The sequence below is a fragment of the Hypanus sabinus genome, chromosome 7, assembly GCF_030144855.1.
Source record: "Hypanus sabinus isolate sHypSab1 chromosome 7, sHypSab1.hap1, whole genome shotgun sequence".
NCBI classification, from domain to species: domain Eukaryota; kingdom Metazoa; phylum Chordata; class Chondrichthyes; order Myliobatiformes; family Dasyatidae; genus Hypanus; species Hypanus sabinus.
In genome coordinates this window covers 123,235,741-123,252,207 of record NC_082712.1, presented here as the reverse complement: position 1 = coordinate 123,252,207, position 16,467 = coordinate 123,235,741, and the positions used below count along the sequence as shown (strand labels likewise).

The following is a 16,467-nucleotide window of genomic DNA, read 5'->3' as shown; positions in this document are numbered from 1 at the left end:
ACCCTCCATATACCTCACTGATACTGCTTTATCACTTTCTGTCAGAGACTCTTTATGTATAGACATTCCTGTACCTGGAGTCACTTTATGTAAATAAGCTTTTAGCGTATTTATATTTATTTTTTTTATTATTGATTTTTTTTACCTTGTTATTTTGTGCTGGGTCGGATCCAGAGTATTTTGCACTGGAAATCACATTAAACAATTTTGAAACCTGTCTTGAATTACCTCTGAATGGCCTCACTTGTCTGTCCTATTCACACTTTTCCCACCTTCTCTGCAACTTAAAACTAACTTGTAATATTACAAGTTTTCTCTTTTCACAGATGCTGCCTGACCTGCAGTGTGCTTTGTATATCTTTCTTCCACAATCCACCATGTACGCATGCAGTCTTGCCAACTACCTTTTTGCTTAAATTGCAACAGTCCCTATTCTGTGACTGACTTGTTCATTCTATCCTTATTCTAATAGAAGAAGGGGCACCAGTAGGCCACAAGCCACTACAGACATCCCACCTCTGCCAGAAGTCTCCCAGGAGTCTTCCGCACATTGATAGCAGCTCCCTGACACCCACACCCACAGATGAGGTACAATATCCCGGAAATCGATTTTTTTGAGAGTGTGCAGGGGGGGGGAGAGAGAGAGAGGGAGGGGAAGGGGGGAGGGAAGGAGAGAGGGAGGGAGAGGGGGAGAGAGAGAGAGAGAGAGAGAGAGAGAGAGAGAGAGAGAGAGAGAGAGAGAGAGAGAGAATGAGAGAGAATGAGAATGAATGAATCCTGATTCGTCTCTCTTTGTGCTAAGTAGACCTATCTGTTTTCCCTGTGCAAACACAAGGAAATATGCAGATGCTGGAAATACAAGCAACACAAAATGCTGGTGGAACACAGCAGGCCAGGCAGCATCTATAGGGAGAAGCACAGTCGACGTTTCGTGCTGAGACCCTTCGTCAGGACCAATGGAAAGGAAATATATTAACAGATTTGTCCTGACGAAGGGTCTCGGCCAGAAACATTGGCTGCGCTTCTTCCTATAGATGCTGCCTGGCCTGCTGTGTTCCACCAGCATTTTGTGTGTGTTGCTTTGTTTTCTCTGTGGGCGTTCTTTACAGTCGACCTCTCTCTCTCTCTCATTGTCCATCATTTCAGTTTAGTGTCCTGCAGCGCCACGGCAGAGTGTTCCAAGAAAAAGAAAATATGAGCCAAAGGTACTGAGAGAACAGAACATTCAGGAGATCGATGTGAGCAACCCTGAAATTCCCGCCCAGAGGAAGAGCTTTTCAGACAAAGCAGTTCTTCAAAGATGCCAGAGTATTCTATGTCAGGTGCTTTCAGAAAATCTTGGAGAAGTTCCCAATGAAAAATCTTGAAAAATCTGTCAGTGGTCAATACAGCGAGACAAGATGAGGTGAATCCAGAGCAGAGTCTGACTTTGGCAGAGAGATTTCCAAATGTGATCAAGGCAGGTGCAAGAGAACAGCTCCACTTGGAAGTCCTGGATTATGTCTCAACTAACCTTGAAGGACTGGTGCCAAACTACAAAAGTTTGCCAGTTGATGAGTTCTGGGGGAAGCCGTCCGAAGTAAAATCTGTGAGCACAGGGCAGTTGAGATTCAAAGAGCTCTGCCAGTTGATGAAGATGCTTTTGGTGCTGCCAGATTCTAATTGTGATGTAGAAAGGGCATTCAGCATGGTGCGTCACATTAAGACAGAATTCAGAAGTCAGCTGTCTCACAAAACACTTGCCACTCTGATGTCTTGCAAAATTAACAAATTCATTGACATAGACTGCCATGAGGTTGAGACTTCCGGCAAAATGCTCAAATCTGCCAAGCAAGTCACATCACAGTACAAGGAAAGTTTACAAAAGAAAAAAGCTATTTGCATTAGCATTTAGCTATTAGTATTAAGACTGCCAACAAAATACTCAATAAGGTGTATATATATATATGTATGTGTGTGTGTTTGTGTGTAGTTTCAATATGTGATCAAATAAATTGTGTTCTTTCATAATCAAATGTCCTATATACATACACACTTGGAGGTCGACGGGTGGGGGTGTGTGTGTGGTGCTACCTCCCTGAAATGAGTTTTTGCAGGGTGGGATGTCTGCCACTAACTCTCATGTGGTGCCCACACTTCCGCTGTTACCTGAGCAACAGCAGCCATGGAAATTTGTTTCGATTCCGGATCTGCCCCTAACGCCTCGTTGTAATAACCGAACGGGAGACATGCCCCTCTAGCCTCGTCGTGGTGCCAGTCCCGCCCCGGCTCCTTCATGAGGGCGGGGTGGGGGTGCGCCTGCGCACTGATGCTGTAGGAGCTGGTCAGTGCCGCCCTTTGCCCGTGGAGTGAAGGCTGGACGGGAGACCGGTCGAGTGAGAGCTGCGGTCCGGCAGCCTGCTGCAGCACCGCGATGTTTCGCGGGACCAGTGCCGATCGTGGCACGGTGAGGAGACCGGCCGGCGGCGGCGGCGGCGAGCCGAACGGATTGTGGAGCGAGCCGGAGCTGGAGACGGGAAGTCGGCAGCATCGCGGGGAGGGGGCGAGCGGCGGGCGCCGGGACAAGGTAGACGAGGCCCGGCGCAGTACAGAGTCCGAAGTGTTTGACGATGGTACCGTCACTTTCTTCTGGTGAGAACTGAGGGGAGAGGGGCTGCTGACTGGCGATGGGGGGAGAGGGGCTGCTGACTGGCGATGGGGGGAGAGGGGCTGCTGACTGGCGATGGGGGAGAGGGGCTGCTGACTGGCGATGGGGGAGAGGGGCGGCTGACTGGCGATGTGGGGAGAGGGGCTGCTGACTGGCGATGGGGGGACAGGGGCTGCTGACTGGCGATGGGGGGAGAGGGGCTGCTGACTGGCGATGGGGGGAGAGGGGCTGCTGACTGGCGATGGGGGGAGAGGGGCTGCTGACTGGCGATGGGGGGAGAGGGGCTGCTGACTGGCGATGGGGGGAGAGGGGCTGCTGACTGGCGATGGGGGGAGAGGGGCTGCTGACTGGCGATGGGGGGGAGAGGGGCTGCTGACTGGCGATGGGGGAGAGGGGCGGCTGACTGGCGATGTGGGGAGAGGGGCTGCTGACTGGCGATGGGGGGAGAGGGGCTGCTGACTGGCGATGGGAGAGGGGCTGCTGACTGGCGATGGGGGGAGAGGGGCTTCTGACTGGCGATGGGGGGAGAGAGGGGCTGCTGACTGGCGATGGGGGGGAGAGGGGCTGCTGACTGGCGATGGGGGGAGAGGGGCTGCTGACTGGCGATAGGGGGGAGAGAGGGGCTGCTGACTGGCGATGGGGGGAGAGGGGCTGCTGACTGGCGATGGGGGGGAGAGGGGCTGCTGACTGGCGATAGGGGGGAGAGAGGGGCTGCTGACTGGCGATGGGGGGGAGAGGGGCTGCTGACTGGCGATGGGGGGGAGAAGGGCTTCTGACTGGTGATTGGGGGGAGAGGGGCTGCTGACTGGCGATGGGGGGGGAGAGGGGCTGCTGACTGGCGATGGGGGGAGAGGGGCTGCTGACTGGCGATGGGGGGGAGAGGGGCTGCTGACTGGCGATGGGGGGGAGAGGGGCTGCTGACTGGCGATGGGGGAGAGGGGCGGCTGACTGGCGATGTGGGGAGAGGGGCTGCTGACTGGCGATGGGGGGAGAGGGGCTGCTGACTGGCGATGGGGGGAGAGGGGCTGCTGACTGGCGATGGGGGGAGAGGGGCTGCTGACTGGCGATGGGGGGGAGAAGGGCTTCTGACTGGCGATTGGGGGGAGAGGGGCTGCTGACTGGCGATGGGGGGGAGAAGGGCTTCTGACTGGTGATTGGGGGGAGAGGGGCTGCTGACTGGCGATGGGGGGGAGAGGGGCTGCTGACTGGCGATGGGGGGAGAGGGGCTGCTGACTGGCGATGGGGGGGAGAGGGGCTGCTGACTGGCGATGGGGGAGAGGGGCTGCTGACTGGCGATGGGGGGAGAGGGGCTGCTGACTGGCGATGGGGGGAGAGGGGCTGCTGACTGGCGATGGGGGAGAGGGGCTGCTGACTGGCGATGGGGGGAGAGGGGCTGCTGACTGGCGATGGGGGGAGAGAGGGGCTGCTGACTGGCGATGGGGGAGAGGGGCTGCTGACTGGCGATGGGGGAGAGGGGCTGCTGACTGGCGATGGGGGAGAGGGGCTGCTGACTGGCGATGGGGGGAGAGGGGCTGCTGACTGGCGATGGGGGGAGAGAGGGGCTGCTGACTGGCGATGGGGGGAGAGAGGGGCTGCTGACTGGCGATGGGGGGAGAGGGGCTGCTGACTGGCGATGGGGGGAGAGGGGCTGCTGACTGGCGATGGGGGGAGAGAGGGGTTGCTGACTGGCGATGGGGGGAGAGGGGCTGCTGACTGGCGTTGGGGGGAGAGGGGCTGCTGACTGACGATGGGGGAGAGGGGCTGCTGACTGGCGATGGGGGGAGAGGGGCTGCTGACTGGCGATGGGGGGAGAGGGGCTGCTGACTGGCGATGGGGGGAGAGGGGCTGCTGACTGGCGATGGGGGGACAGGGGCTGCTGACTGGCGATGGGGGGAGAGGGGCTGCTGACTGGCGATGGGGGGAGAGGGGCTGCTGACTGGCGATGGGGGGAGAGAGGGGCTGCTGACTGGCGATGGGGGGAGAGGGGCTGCTGACTGGCGTTGGGGGGAGAGGGGCTGCTGACTGGCGATGGGGGGACAGGGGCTGCTGACTGGCGATGGGGGGAGAGGGGCTGCTGACTGGCGATGGGGGGAGAGGGGCTGCTGACTGGCGATGGGGGGGAGAGAGGGGCTGCTGACTGGCGATGGGGGGAGAGGGGCTGCTGACTGGCGATGGGGGGGACGGGCTGCTGACTGGCGATGGGGGGAGAGGGGCTGCTGACTGACGATGGGGGGTGAGGGGCTGCTGACTGGCGATGGGGGGAGAGGGGCTGCTGACTGGCGATGGGGGGAGAGGGGCTGCTGACTGGCGATGGGGGGAGAGGGGCTGCTGACTGGCGATGGGGGAGAGGGGCTGCTGACTGGCGATGGGGGGAGAGGGGCTGCTGACTGGCGATGGGGGGAGAGAGGGGCTGCTGACTGGCGATGGGGGGAGAGGGGCTGCTGACTGGCGATGGGGGAGAGGGGCTGCTGACTGGCGATGGGGGGAGAGGGGCTGCTGACTGGCGATGGGGGGAGAGGGGCTGCTGACTGGCGATGGGGGGAGAGAGGGGCTGCTGACTGGCGATGGGGGGAGAGGGGCTGCTGACTGGCGATGGGGGGAGAGAGGGGCTGCTGACTGGCGATGGGGGGAGAGGGGCTGCTGACTGGCGATGGGGGGAGAGGGGCTGCTGACTGGCGATGGGGGGAGAGAGGGGTTGCTGACTGGCGATGGGGGGAGAGGGGCTGCTGACTGGCGATGGGGGGGAGAGGGGCTGCTGACTGGCGATGGGGGGGAGAGGGGCTGCTGACTGGCGATGGGGGAAAGGGGCTGGTGATTGGGGGAGAGGGGCTGCTGACTGGTGATTGGGGGGGAGAAGGGCTTCTGACTGGTGATTGGGGGGAGTGGGGCTGCTGACAGGCGATTGGGGGAGAGAGAGGGACTGCTGACTGGTGATTGGGGGGAGAAGGGCTTCTGACTGGCGATTGGGGGGAGTGGGGCTGCTGACAGGCGATTGGGGGAGAGAGAGGGGCTGCTGACTGGTGATTGGGGGTAGAGAGGGGCTGCTGACTGGTGATTGGGGGGGAGAAGGGCTTCTGACTGGCGATTGGGGAGAGTGGGGCTGCTGACAGGCGATTGGGGGAGAGAGAGGGGCTGCTGACTGGTGATTGGGGGTAGAGAGGGGCTGCTGACTGGTGATTGGGGGTAGAGAGGGACTGCTGACTAGTGATGGGGGGAGAATAGGGGCTGCTAACCAGTGATGGGGGGGTGGGACGGAGGGGCTGATGACTGGCAATGGGGTGGGGAGAAGGATTACTGACTAGTAACGGGGGGGGGGGGGGAGACAGAGGCTTGTGATGGGGGAGGGGAAGAGGGGCTGCTGTCTGATGACTGAGAGGAATCACTGCTGATGGGGAAAAGGGAAGAGCCAGTAATGGAAGTGTGTAGAGCCAGAGCTGGCAGACGTGTTGGGGGAATGGGACTGGTTGGGAATTATGGTGCATTTTGGTGACTGGTGAATGGTAATGATTTTGTGGTTATTAATACATTAATTGGGTAGTGACTTGGACAGGTACTTGAAGTACTTTGAGGGCAGAGCTGGGGAGGAGCTATATTGTAATGGGGCTGTTTTGGCGCTAAATGGTGGCGCAAGATTTATTTTCCTGCTGGTTGCTCTGAGAAATAGATTACTGCGAGATACAAGTTTCTTTCCAATTGGTCTCGAGTAAGATTATGTAAAGACTGAGAATGCTGGAAATACTTAGCAGGTCAAGCCACATCTGTGATGTTGATGTTTCAAATTAAAGACCCTTTGTCAGAACTGATATATTAACTTTTATTTTTCTTCCACTGATGCAAGACCATCATTTCCATCATTTTCTGTTTTTTATTTTCAGATTTCCAGCATCTGCACTTTGTTAATTTTCAAGAAACTAAGTATTGTATTTTGTAAAATGAAGCCTCAGAAAGTTATGATATTGAAAATCTCGAAAGATTAAATTTTCAGAATGAAAGGTTAAGAGTTTGCAGGATACTGTACTTCCGTCACTGCAGTGTTTTGATTCTTATAGCCCGGATAGAATCCTTCCAGTTTGGAAATAGCAAATAAATCAGTCTCCTGTTGGTTGAAATATAGATAGCATCAGATTCCCTTAGCAGGTGCATTTCTGCCCCAATGCATGCTATATAATGTGACATATAAACTCTGGATCCAGTTTATTCCGTTTTAGTGCACTTTTTCATTAAGTTTTCTGTAGAATTTACGTTATTAACACACAAAAGATATGAAACCTTCAGTGTAATTAGGATTTGGCATACGGTTAAAGTAATACTTTATGTAAGAGTCACCTTCACATATTTAAAGCTGATTTCAGTTGCTGACTTATTACAGGCTGCTGCAGAAATCGCATTATATAATATCAAATTTCTAATTCATGTTCTTGATTTCTTTTACAATAGATTAGCTATTGTGTTTTGTCCATGTCCATACAATCAAATCAGTTCAATTACTGTGCTACTTTTGAGGTCGTTAATTAAAAAGGCTGTTCAATAATTTTGGCAAGTGCAGGTACTGCAGTGATGTTTTATCGTGGATAGTTAGCCCTGACACAATGCACTGCTCTTCATTCTGCATAATGAAAATCCAATACAGATTTAATCTTTTTTCATAGTTTACCACATTCATGTTTTTCCCTGGATTTAGGGATATTGTAACAAAGATGCTGAGTTACAGATACAATGTACCATTTAAGGAATTTACAAAGATAACAGTGTAATTTGAACTTTAGTAGCCTGCCAGAGCTAAAACAAGTAAATCATGGCCATTTGTTCTAAGTTGTCTTCTACTTAGTCTGATAGGAGCAATCCTATTAGTCCCATTCTCTTTCTTACTCTCCCATGGCCCATAACTTATTGTCTCTCACATATGTCCATCAACTCCCTTGTGATATTTTTTCCATTACACCCAGGGGTAATTTATAGTCTCCATTTAACAAACCAGTATTTCTTAGGAACAGGAGAAGACTTTCTCACAAAAAGAAAGATAAAAAGAAATGAGAATAATAAATACGGAGAACATGAAGAATACTTGAAAGTGAGTCCATAGGTTGTGGGAAGTGTTCAGTGACATGGCAAGTGAAGTTAACCCCTCTGGTTCAAGAGGGGTAATAACTGTTCCTGAACCTGGTGATGTGAGTCCTGAAGCTTTTGTACCTTCTACCTGATGGCTGCAGTGAGAAAAGAGCATGACCTGGGTGGTGGGGTTCCCCGATGATGATAATGCTGCTTTCCTGTGGCGCAACTCCATGTGCTCAGGGGTGGGGAGGGTTTTACCTGTGGTGAACTGGGCGGCATCCACTACTTTCTGTAGGATTTTCTGTCCAGGGGCATTGGCGTTTCCATACCAAACAGCGTTGCAGCCTGTTAATATATACTCCACTATAGAATCTATAGTCAATCTATAGAAATTTGTCAAAGTTTTAGATGTCTTGCCTGAATCTTCGCGAATTTCTAAGGAAGTAGAAACACTGCTATGCTTTCTTTAGAATTGCACTTATGTGCTGGACACAGGACAGGTTCTCTGAAATAATACCACTGAGGAATTTAAAGTTACTGACCCCCGATGAGGACTGGCTCAAGGGCCTCTGGTTTCCTCCTGAAGCCAATAATCATCGCCTTAGTTGCTGACATGAAGAATCAAAGTCCTTTTGGCTCGTGCAACATTTTCAGCACTCCGAGAGTAATATAATGCTAAGAAAGTTAATACTATGTAAAATCAGATAAGATTTTTGGTATTAATGGAATGTTTCTTTAGAATCAGGCATTTCCCTTTAATGTGACTGCCATATGAGGGCTTTGAATCCGAATTTGGAATAATTTCTTCATGTAGTTCCTACAAAGGAAACTTAGTGTCTATATTTAAACATTGCTGTGGTCTGTATTTAACATTTAATCCAAGGTGTTATTTTGCATTTTAACCATAGTGTAGCTAGCCTATTAGAGTAAGCACTAATAGCTAGCTTAGACTTGGTAACTGTAGTACTTATTTCCTCTTATTCCTTCTATTATTCATATTCCACTATTTTTATATCTTTATTAATCTTGGAATGATTAGCAGTCTGTAATATATTCAATAGATTTAGCAAATGTTTGAGTGTTGAACTACGCTCTTGAAACTTGACATCTAACATCGATTGGAATCCCAGCCAGATATTTTTATTGCCTCATCTGTTTCAGTAAAGTATTGCATGTACTGACATCATTAAAAAAACTCCACCTTGTATTTTTCATTCGAAGAATTCAGAGGATCAGGTAAATAGACAGTCAATGTTCAGGGTTAAAGACCCTTCATCAGGACTGAAAGATGGTGAATATAAAAAGATAGAGGGAATGGGTGGAGCGAGAGGTTGGGTGGATCCAGGTAGAGAGGAATTGGTTAGACATTTAAGCGCATAAGACATAGGAGCAGAATTAGGCCATTCAGCCCATCAAGTACACTCTGCTATTTCATCAAGCCTTTTATTATCCCTCTCAATCACATTCTCTTGCCCTCTGCCTATAACCGTTGACACTCTGATTAATCAAGAACCTATCAACCTCTGCTTTAAATATACAGAATAACTTGGCCTGCACATCCGTCTGTGCAATGAACTCCACAGATTCACCACTATTTGGCCCAAAAAAAATTTTTATCATCTCTTCTGAATGGACATTCCTCAATTCTGAGGCTGTGCCCTCTGGTCCTGGACTCCCCCACTATAAGAAACATCCTCACCATATCCACTTTATACAGACCTTTCAATATTCAGTAGGTTTCAATGAGATCCTCCCTTCATTCTTCAAAACTCCAGCAAGTACAGGCCCAGAGCCATCGACCAGCCCTCATATGTTAACCCTTTCATAGAAGCATCGAAAATAGGTGCAGGAGTAGGCCATTCGGCCCTTTGAGCCTGCACCGCCATTCAGTATGATCATGGCTGATCATCCAACTTAGAACCCTGTACCTGCCTTCTCTCCGTACCCCCGATCCCTTTAGCCACAAGGGCCATATCTAACTTCCTCTTAAATATAGCCAGTGAACTGGCCTCGACTGTTTCCTGTGGCAGAGAGTTCCACAGATTCACCACTCTCTGTGTGAAGAAGTTTCTCCTCATCTCGGTCCTAAAAGGCTTCCCCTTTATCCTTAAACTGTGACCCCTCGTTCTGGACTTCCCCAACATCGGGAACAATCTTCCTGTATCTAGCCTGTCCAATCCCTTTAGAATTTTATACGTTTCAATAAGATCCCCCTCAATCTTCTAAATTCCAGCGAGTATAAGCCCAGTCGATCCAGTCTTTCTTCATATGAAAGTCCTGGCATCCCAGGAATCAGTCTGGTGAACCTTCTTTGTATTCCCTCTATGGCAAGAATGTCTTTCCTCAGATTAGGGCACCAAAACTGCACACAAAACTCCAGGTGTGGTCTCACCAAGGCCTTGTACAACTGCAGTAGAACCTCCCTGCTCTTGTACAAGAATCCTCTTGCTATGAATGCCAACATACCATTCGCCTTTTTCACCGCCTGCTGTACCTGCATGCCCACTTTCAATGACTGGTGTACAATGACACCCAGGTCTCATTGCACCTCCCCTTTTCCTATTTGGCAACCATTCAGATAATCTGTTTTCCTGTTCTTGCCACTAAAGTGGATAACCTCACATTTATCCACATTAAATTGCATCTACCATGAATTTGCCCACTTACCTAACCTATCCACGTCACCCTTTCATCTCAGTATCATTCTCATGACTCTCCTCTGGACCTTCTCCAATGCCAGCACATCTTTGCTTAGATAAGGGGCCCAAAACTAACCAACGCCTTAGCATTACATCCTTGATTTTGTATTCTAGTCCTCTCAAAACGAATGCTGATAACGCATTTACCTTCCTTACCACTGACTCAACCTGCAAGTTAACCTTTACGGAATCATGCACAATGACTCCCAAGTTCTCTTGCACCTCTGATTTTTGTATTTTCTCCCCATTTAGAAAGTAGTCCACACCTTTATTCCTTCTGCCAAAGTGCATAGCTGTGTACTTCCCTACAGTGTATTCCATCTACCACTTCTTTGCCCATTTGCCCAATCTAAGTCCTTCTGCAGACATCCTGCTTCCTCAACACTGCCTGCCCCCACTTATCTTCGTATCGTCTGCAAGCTTGGCTACGAAGCTAGTAATTCCTCTGTCCAAATCACTGAACAACAGCTAAATAGAAAAGTCCCCTTTTATTCCCACTCTTTGCCTCCTGCCAGTCAACCAATCTTCTATCCACACTAGTGTCTTTCCTGTAATACCATGGGCTCTTAACTTGTTAGTGGCCTCATGTGCGGCACCTTCTCAAAGTCCTACTGAATAAACAAATAAACAACATCCACTGACTCTCCTTTGTCTATCCTGCCTATTATTTCTGCAAAGAATTCTAACAGTTATGTCAGGAAAGGTCTCCTCTTTAGAAAACCATGCTGACTTCGGCCTATTTTATCATGTGCCTCCAAGTACTCCAAAACCTCATCCTTAATAATAGACTCCAACATCTTTCCAAACACTGAAGTAAGGCTACCTGGCCTATAATTTCTTTTCTTCTGTCCCCTTCCTTCTTAAAAAAGAGGAGTGACATTTAGAATTTTCCAGTCCTCAGTAACCATTCCAGAATCTAGTAATTGTTGAAAGATCATTACTAATGCCTCCACAATCACTGCAGCTACTTCCTTCAAAACCCTCAGGTGTAATTAATCTGATACAGGAGGCTTTTCAGTTCCCCAAGCACCTTCTCCTTAGTAATAGCTATGACACTCACTTCTGCCCCGTGACACTCTTGAATTTTTGACATTCTGTTGGTGTCTTCCAGAGTAGAGTGATTTAAAAAAAAACTTATTCAGTTTGTCTGCCATTTCTGTGTCCTGCAGTTCTATCTTTTCAATGTCATTTTCCTGTGGTCCGATATCCACTCTCATTTCTATTTTACCCTTTATATATCTGAAAAACTCTGTCTCCTTTATTGGTTAGCTTGCCTTCATATTTCATCTTTTCTCCCTTATGGCTTTTTTTTGTTGCTTTTTAAAAGCTTCCTAATGCTTTACTTTCCCACTAATTTTTGCTATATTCCCTGTTTTATGTTGTCTTTAACTTCCCTTGCCTGCCACAGTACCTCATGTATCTTTCCTGTACCTTCTGAATTTCTCCCAGAAACATTAGCTGTTGCTGTTTTGTCATCATCCCTGCTAGTGTCCCCTTCCAATCAACTTTGGCCAGATCGTGTCTCTGTAATTCCCTTTACTGTATTACTGGTATGTTTGACTTTAGCTTCTCCATCTCAAACTGCAGGGTGAATTTTGGATGCTATCATCAGTGCATCCCAAGGATTCATTTACCTTAAGCTCTCTAATGTAATCTGTGTCATTACATAAATACTAATTCAGAATTGCTGTTCCCTTGGTGGGCTCAGCACAACCAGCTCTAAGAAGCCATCTCGTAGGAACTCTACAATTCCCTCTCTTGTGATCTAGCACCAACTGGATTTTCCCAATCCACCTGCATATTGAAATCCCCCATGATTATTCCAACATTGCCCTGTTTACATGCCTTTCCTATCTCTTGAATTTTGTAGACCCCATTCTGGCTACTGTTTGGAAGCTTATATATGACTCCTAACAACAACACACACAAAATGCTGGTAGAACACAGCAGGCTAGGCAGCGTCTATAGGGAGAAGTGCTGTCGACGTTTTGGGCCGAGACCCTTGGTCCTGACGAAGAGTCTCGGCCCGAAGCGTCGACAGCGCTTCTCCCTATAGATGCTGCCTAGCCTGCTGTGTTCTACCAGCATTTTATGTGTGTTGTTTGAATTTCCAGCATCTGCAGATTTCCTCGTGTTTGCTCTTTAAATATGATTCCTAATTTTTTTTTTACTCTTGCCATTCCTTAATTTGATCCATTAGGCTTCTATTTCTTCCGATCCTATATCACTGTTTTCTAAGGATTTGATTTCACTTTTTTTCCCAAAAGAGGCACCCTGCCTGATCTGCCTACCTGCCTCTCCTTTCAATACAATGTGTATCCTTGGATGTTAAGCTCACAATTATGATCTTTTTACTGCCGCAACTCAGAGATGCCTACAACATCCTACCTGCTAATCTCTAACTGTGCCACAAGATCATTTACCTTGTTTCATTTGCTGCCTGCATTCAAATATAACACCTTCAATCTTATCTTCATCATTCTTTAATTTTGGCCCCCTCTTGTACTTTAACTCATCCCACTGTCTGCAATTTTGCCCCATCATCCTCCTGTCCTTCCCCACAGTCTCACTACACACTGCATCTACTTGTATACCAACTGCCCTATCATTCAGTTTCCCACCTACCTGCCAAATTATTTTAAACTCTCCTCAACAGATCTAGCAAACCAGCCTGCAAAGATATTGGTCTCCTTCAAATTCAGGTGTCACCTATCCCTTTTGTACAGTTTATACTATGTCCAGAAGAGATGGCAATGATGAAGAAATCTGAAATCCTGCCCCCTGCAGCTGTTCCTCAATTACACGTTCTGCCAAATCATTATATTTTTGCCCTCAATAACACATGGTGCAGGCAGCAATCTGGAGATTACTCCTCTGAATTGCCTTATTTTTCAACTTTCTGTCTCGCTTCCTAAATTCTCTCTTCAGGACCTCCTCCCTTTTCCTACCTATATCATTGGTGCGAATATGTACCAAAACTACCGTCTGCTCACCCTGCCTATTTAGAATGCCATGGACCAGATCTGTGACGTCCCTAATTGGGGAGGCAACATACTATCTGGGTGTCTCTATCGTGTCCATAGCATGTAATATACAATGGCCATCATTTTACCTGTGAATTTTTATAAAGCAGTAGGTAAAAAGAAAGCCATGAAGACTGATATAGAGTTATAGACTTGTGGGGGATGGAAGGTTGTTGGAACTAAGAGTGTGGTGTAGGTCAGGATTAGATCAACTTTGATTTCAAAGCTAAATATGGCAGATTCTGTACAAGTGGAAGGAAGGGTAGTATTAGAAATATCAGTTAGGGAGGAACAGATTTGAATCAGTCGTCATTTGTTCAATTTATAAATATTATTTAGTGTTGAAATATTTTATTTTAAGTTCAGAAAACAGGCTTGTGTAAAAATAGCAACTATGATGGGATTGAGACTAAGACAGACATACTTTATTGATCCTGAGGGAAATTGGGTTTCATTACAGTCGCACCAACCAAGAATAGTGTAGAAATATAGCAATATAAAACCATAGATAATTAAATAATAGTAAGTTAATTATGCCAAGTGGAAATAAGACCAGGACCAGCCTGTTGGCTCAGGGTGTCTGACACTCTGAGTGAGGAGTTGTAAAGTTTGATGGCCGCAGGCAAGAATGACTTCCTATGACGCTCAGTGTTGCATCTCAGTGGAATGAATCTCTGGCTGAATGTACTCCTGTGCCTAACCAGTACATTATGGAGTGGATGGGAGACATTGTCCAAGATGGCATGCAACTTGGACAGCATCCACTTTTCAGGCACCAACGTCAGAGAGTCCAGTTCCACCCCCACAACATCACCGGCCTTAGGAATGAGTTTGTTGATTCTTTTGGTGTCTGCTACCCTCAGCCTGCTGCCCCAGCACACGACAGCAAACATGATAACACTGGCCACCACAGACTCGTAGAACATCCTCAGCATCGTCCTGCAGATGTTAAATGTCCATGGGATGTTAAAGAGAGACTGATCACCTGAGAGAAGATTATGAAGGCGTTTTAATTACAGCAGGCCTATCTGGAGGAGTACATTGGTTGTTTGTTCATCTTTGTGTGCAATTCCTTATTGATTCTGTTGTATTTCTTCATATTTACAGTGAATGCCCTCAAGCAAATGAATCTCGGGATAGTATGCAGTGACATATATGTACTTTGATCATTTAACTTTGAAGTTGATGTATACGCTTAGGATATGTTCTTCTCTACTTTGGAGAAACTAAATGCAGATGGGGCTGACTGATTACAGAACAGAAAATCCTGAGTATCTGTGGAGGGGGTTTCGGATTAACATTTTGGGTTAGTAGCCTATTGAGTGTTTCTAGAATTTTTTTCTTTATGATTTGGATTTCTAGCATCTGCGGACTTTGGTTTTTTGTTTTGCAGAATTTGTAGCTGTGGACTTGAGCTTCCATTTGTTTGTCACATTAATTTTCAGTTCCATTCCTCAGCCAACCTTTTTTGTTCTGTTCTCCTCTTCTAATGAAATGTGGCAAGCTAGAGTAGCAGAGATACATTTTTTTGTAAAGAAATACTACTGGCTCAATGTTAAATTCTACAATTTCAGATAATGAGCTTTACCAATTTGTCAGAAGTTGCTAGTAACAATGATGTTTCTCTCTCCTCAGATGTAGTGTTCATCCAGAATTCTCCCATTTCAAATTTGCAGCAACTGCAATGTTTTATACCTAGCTATTCATATTTTTATTTCTCTCCTTTATCCTTCTATATCTTTCTTTTGTATCTCCAGACAGTTCAGAATGTGGGGAATAGGTCTGCCTTAATTGATGCACAAATTTAACAGGCTGATTTGTTGCTTTCTGTCCTCCATCCTTATTGGTTTATTCTGGGGCTTTCAAACTTTATTATTTTCCCTTATGTCTTCCTGTTTCTAAGTCTGCTAATTCATCAACTATGCCTTCATTTTCTTCACCCTGCAACATATTTTTAGTTTTGTTAACATTGGTACTCAGTTGCTGTTGTTGAGTTGGTGTTTACAAGTATGAAGCACATAAGGCATAGAAGTACGTAGGAGGTACCTAATAAAGTGGCCACTGAGTGCCTGCCCCTGGTTGTCTGCTGCTGTAGCTCGCTTCAAGGTTCAACTTGTGCGATCTGATATCTCTCATTATTAAGGCATTTTCACCCACAGATCTGCTGTTAGCTTTTTTTTTGTTTTTCTCACCATTGTCTAAACTCTAGAGACTGTTGTGTGTGAAAATCCCAGGAGATCAGTTTGAGTTACTCAAATCATCTCAACTGGCACCAACAATCATTCCATAGTCAAGGCCATTTCTTCCCCATTCTGATGCTTGATCTGAACAACTGATTAACTATATCTGCATGCTTTTATGCATTGAGTTGTTGCCACGTGATTGGCTGATTAGATATTTGCATTGATGAGCAGGTGTACCTAACAAAATGGCCACTGAGTTTATGTCCATATTTTCTTTTGGAATGCAAGCTGCAACTGAAGTAAACATGGGCTTGACAAACTTAAGGTGATATCTTCTTGAAAAATATATACAGTAGCTTCAATAAAATACTGTTTATACAAGTGAATTGATTCGTATCCAATCCTGCTTGTAAACAAAGTTAATGCAAAATCATATTGGAATCTTTGAGCTATCAAGTCAAGTCACTTTTTATTGTCATTTCAACCATAACTGTTGGTACAGTACACAGTAAAAATGAGACAACGTTTTTCAGGACCATGGTGCTACATGAAACAGTACAAAAACGACACTATGTAATACAACACAGAAAAAAAACTACACTTGACTACAGGTCTACCCAGGACTGCATAAAGTGCACAAAACAGTGCAGGCATTACAATAAATAATAAACAAAACAATAGTCACAGTACAGGGCAGTAAGTTGGTGTCAGTCCAGGCTCTGGGTATTGAGGAGTCTTATGGCTTGGGGGAAGAAACTGTTACATAGTCTGGTCGTAAGAGCCTGAATGCTTCGGTGCCTTTTCCCAGATGGTAGGAGAGAGAAGAGTTTGTATGAGGGGTGTGTAGGGTCCTTCATAATGCT

The 16,467-nt window shown here is 47.2% G+C and overlaps 1 protein-coding gene across 4 annotated transcripts in view; it reads left to right on the top strand.

The window, feature by feature from the left end:
- The first annotated feature begins 2,304 nt into the window (after positions 1 to 2,304).
- ptdss2 (phosphatidylserine synthase 2) overlaps positions 2,305 to 16,467 on the top strand; it is an 80,981-nt gene continuing 66,818 nt past the window's right edge. For 2 of the 4 annotated variants that reach the window (XM_059975501.1, XM_059975503.1), the window contains exon 1: positions 2,306 to 2,631. In XM_059975501.1, coding sequence (XP_059831484.1) covers positions 2,414 to 2,631 — 218 coding nt within the window. In that variant the 5' untranslated portion in view covers positions 2,306 to 2,413. Of the gene's footprint in view, positions 2,632 to 16,467 lie in introns of all 4 variants that reach the window. The other 2 variants (XM_059975500.1, XM_059975502.1) reach the window with 2 other exon arrangements.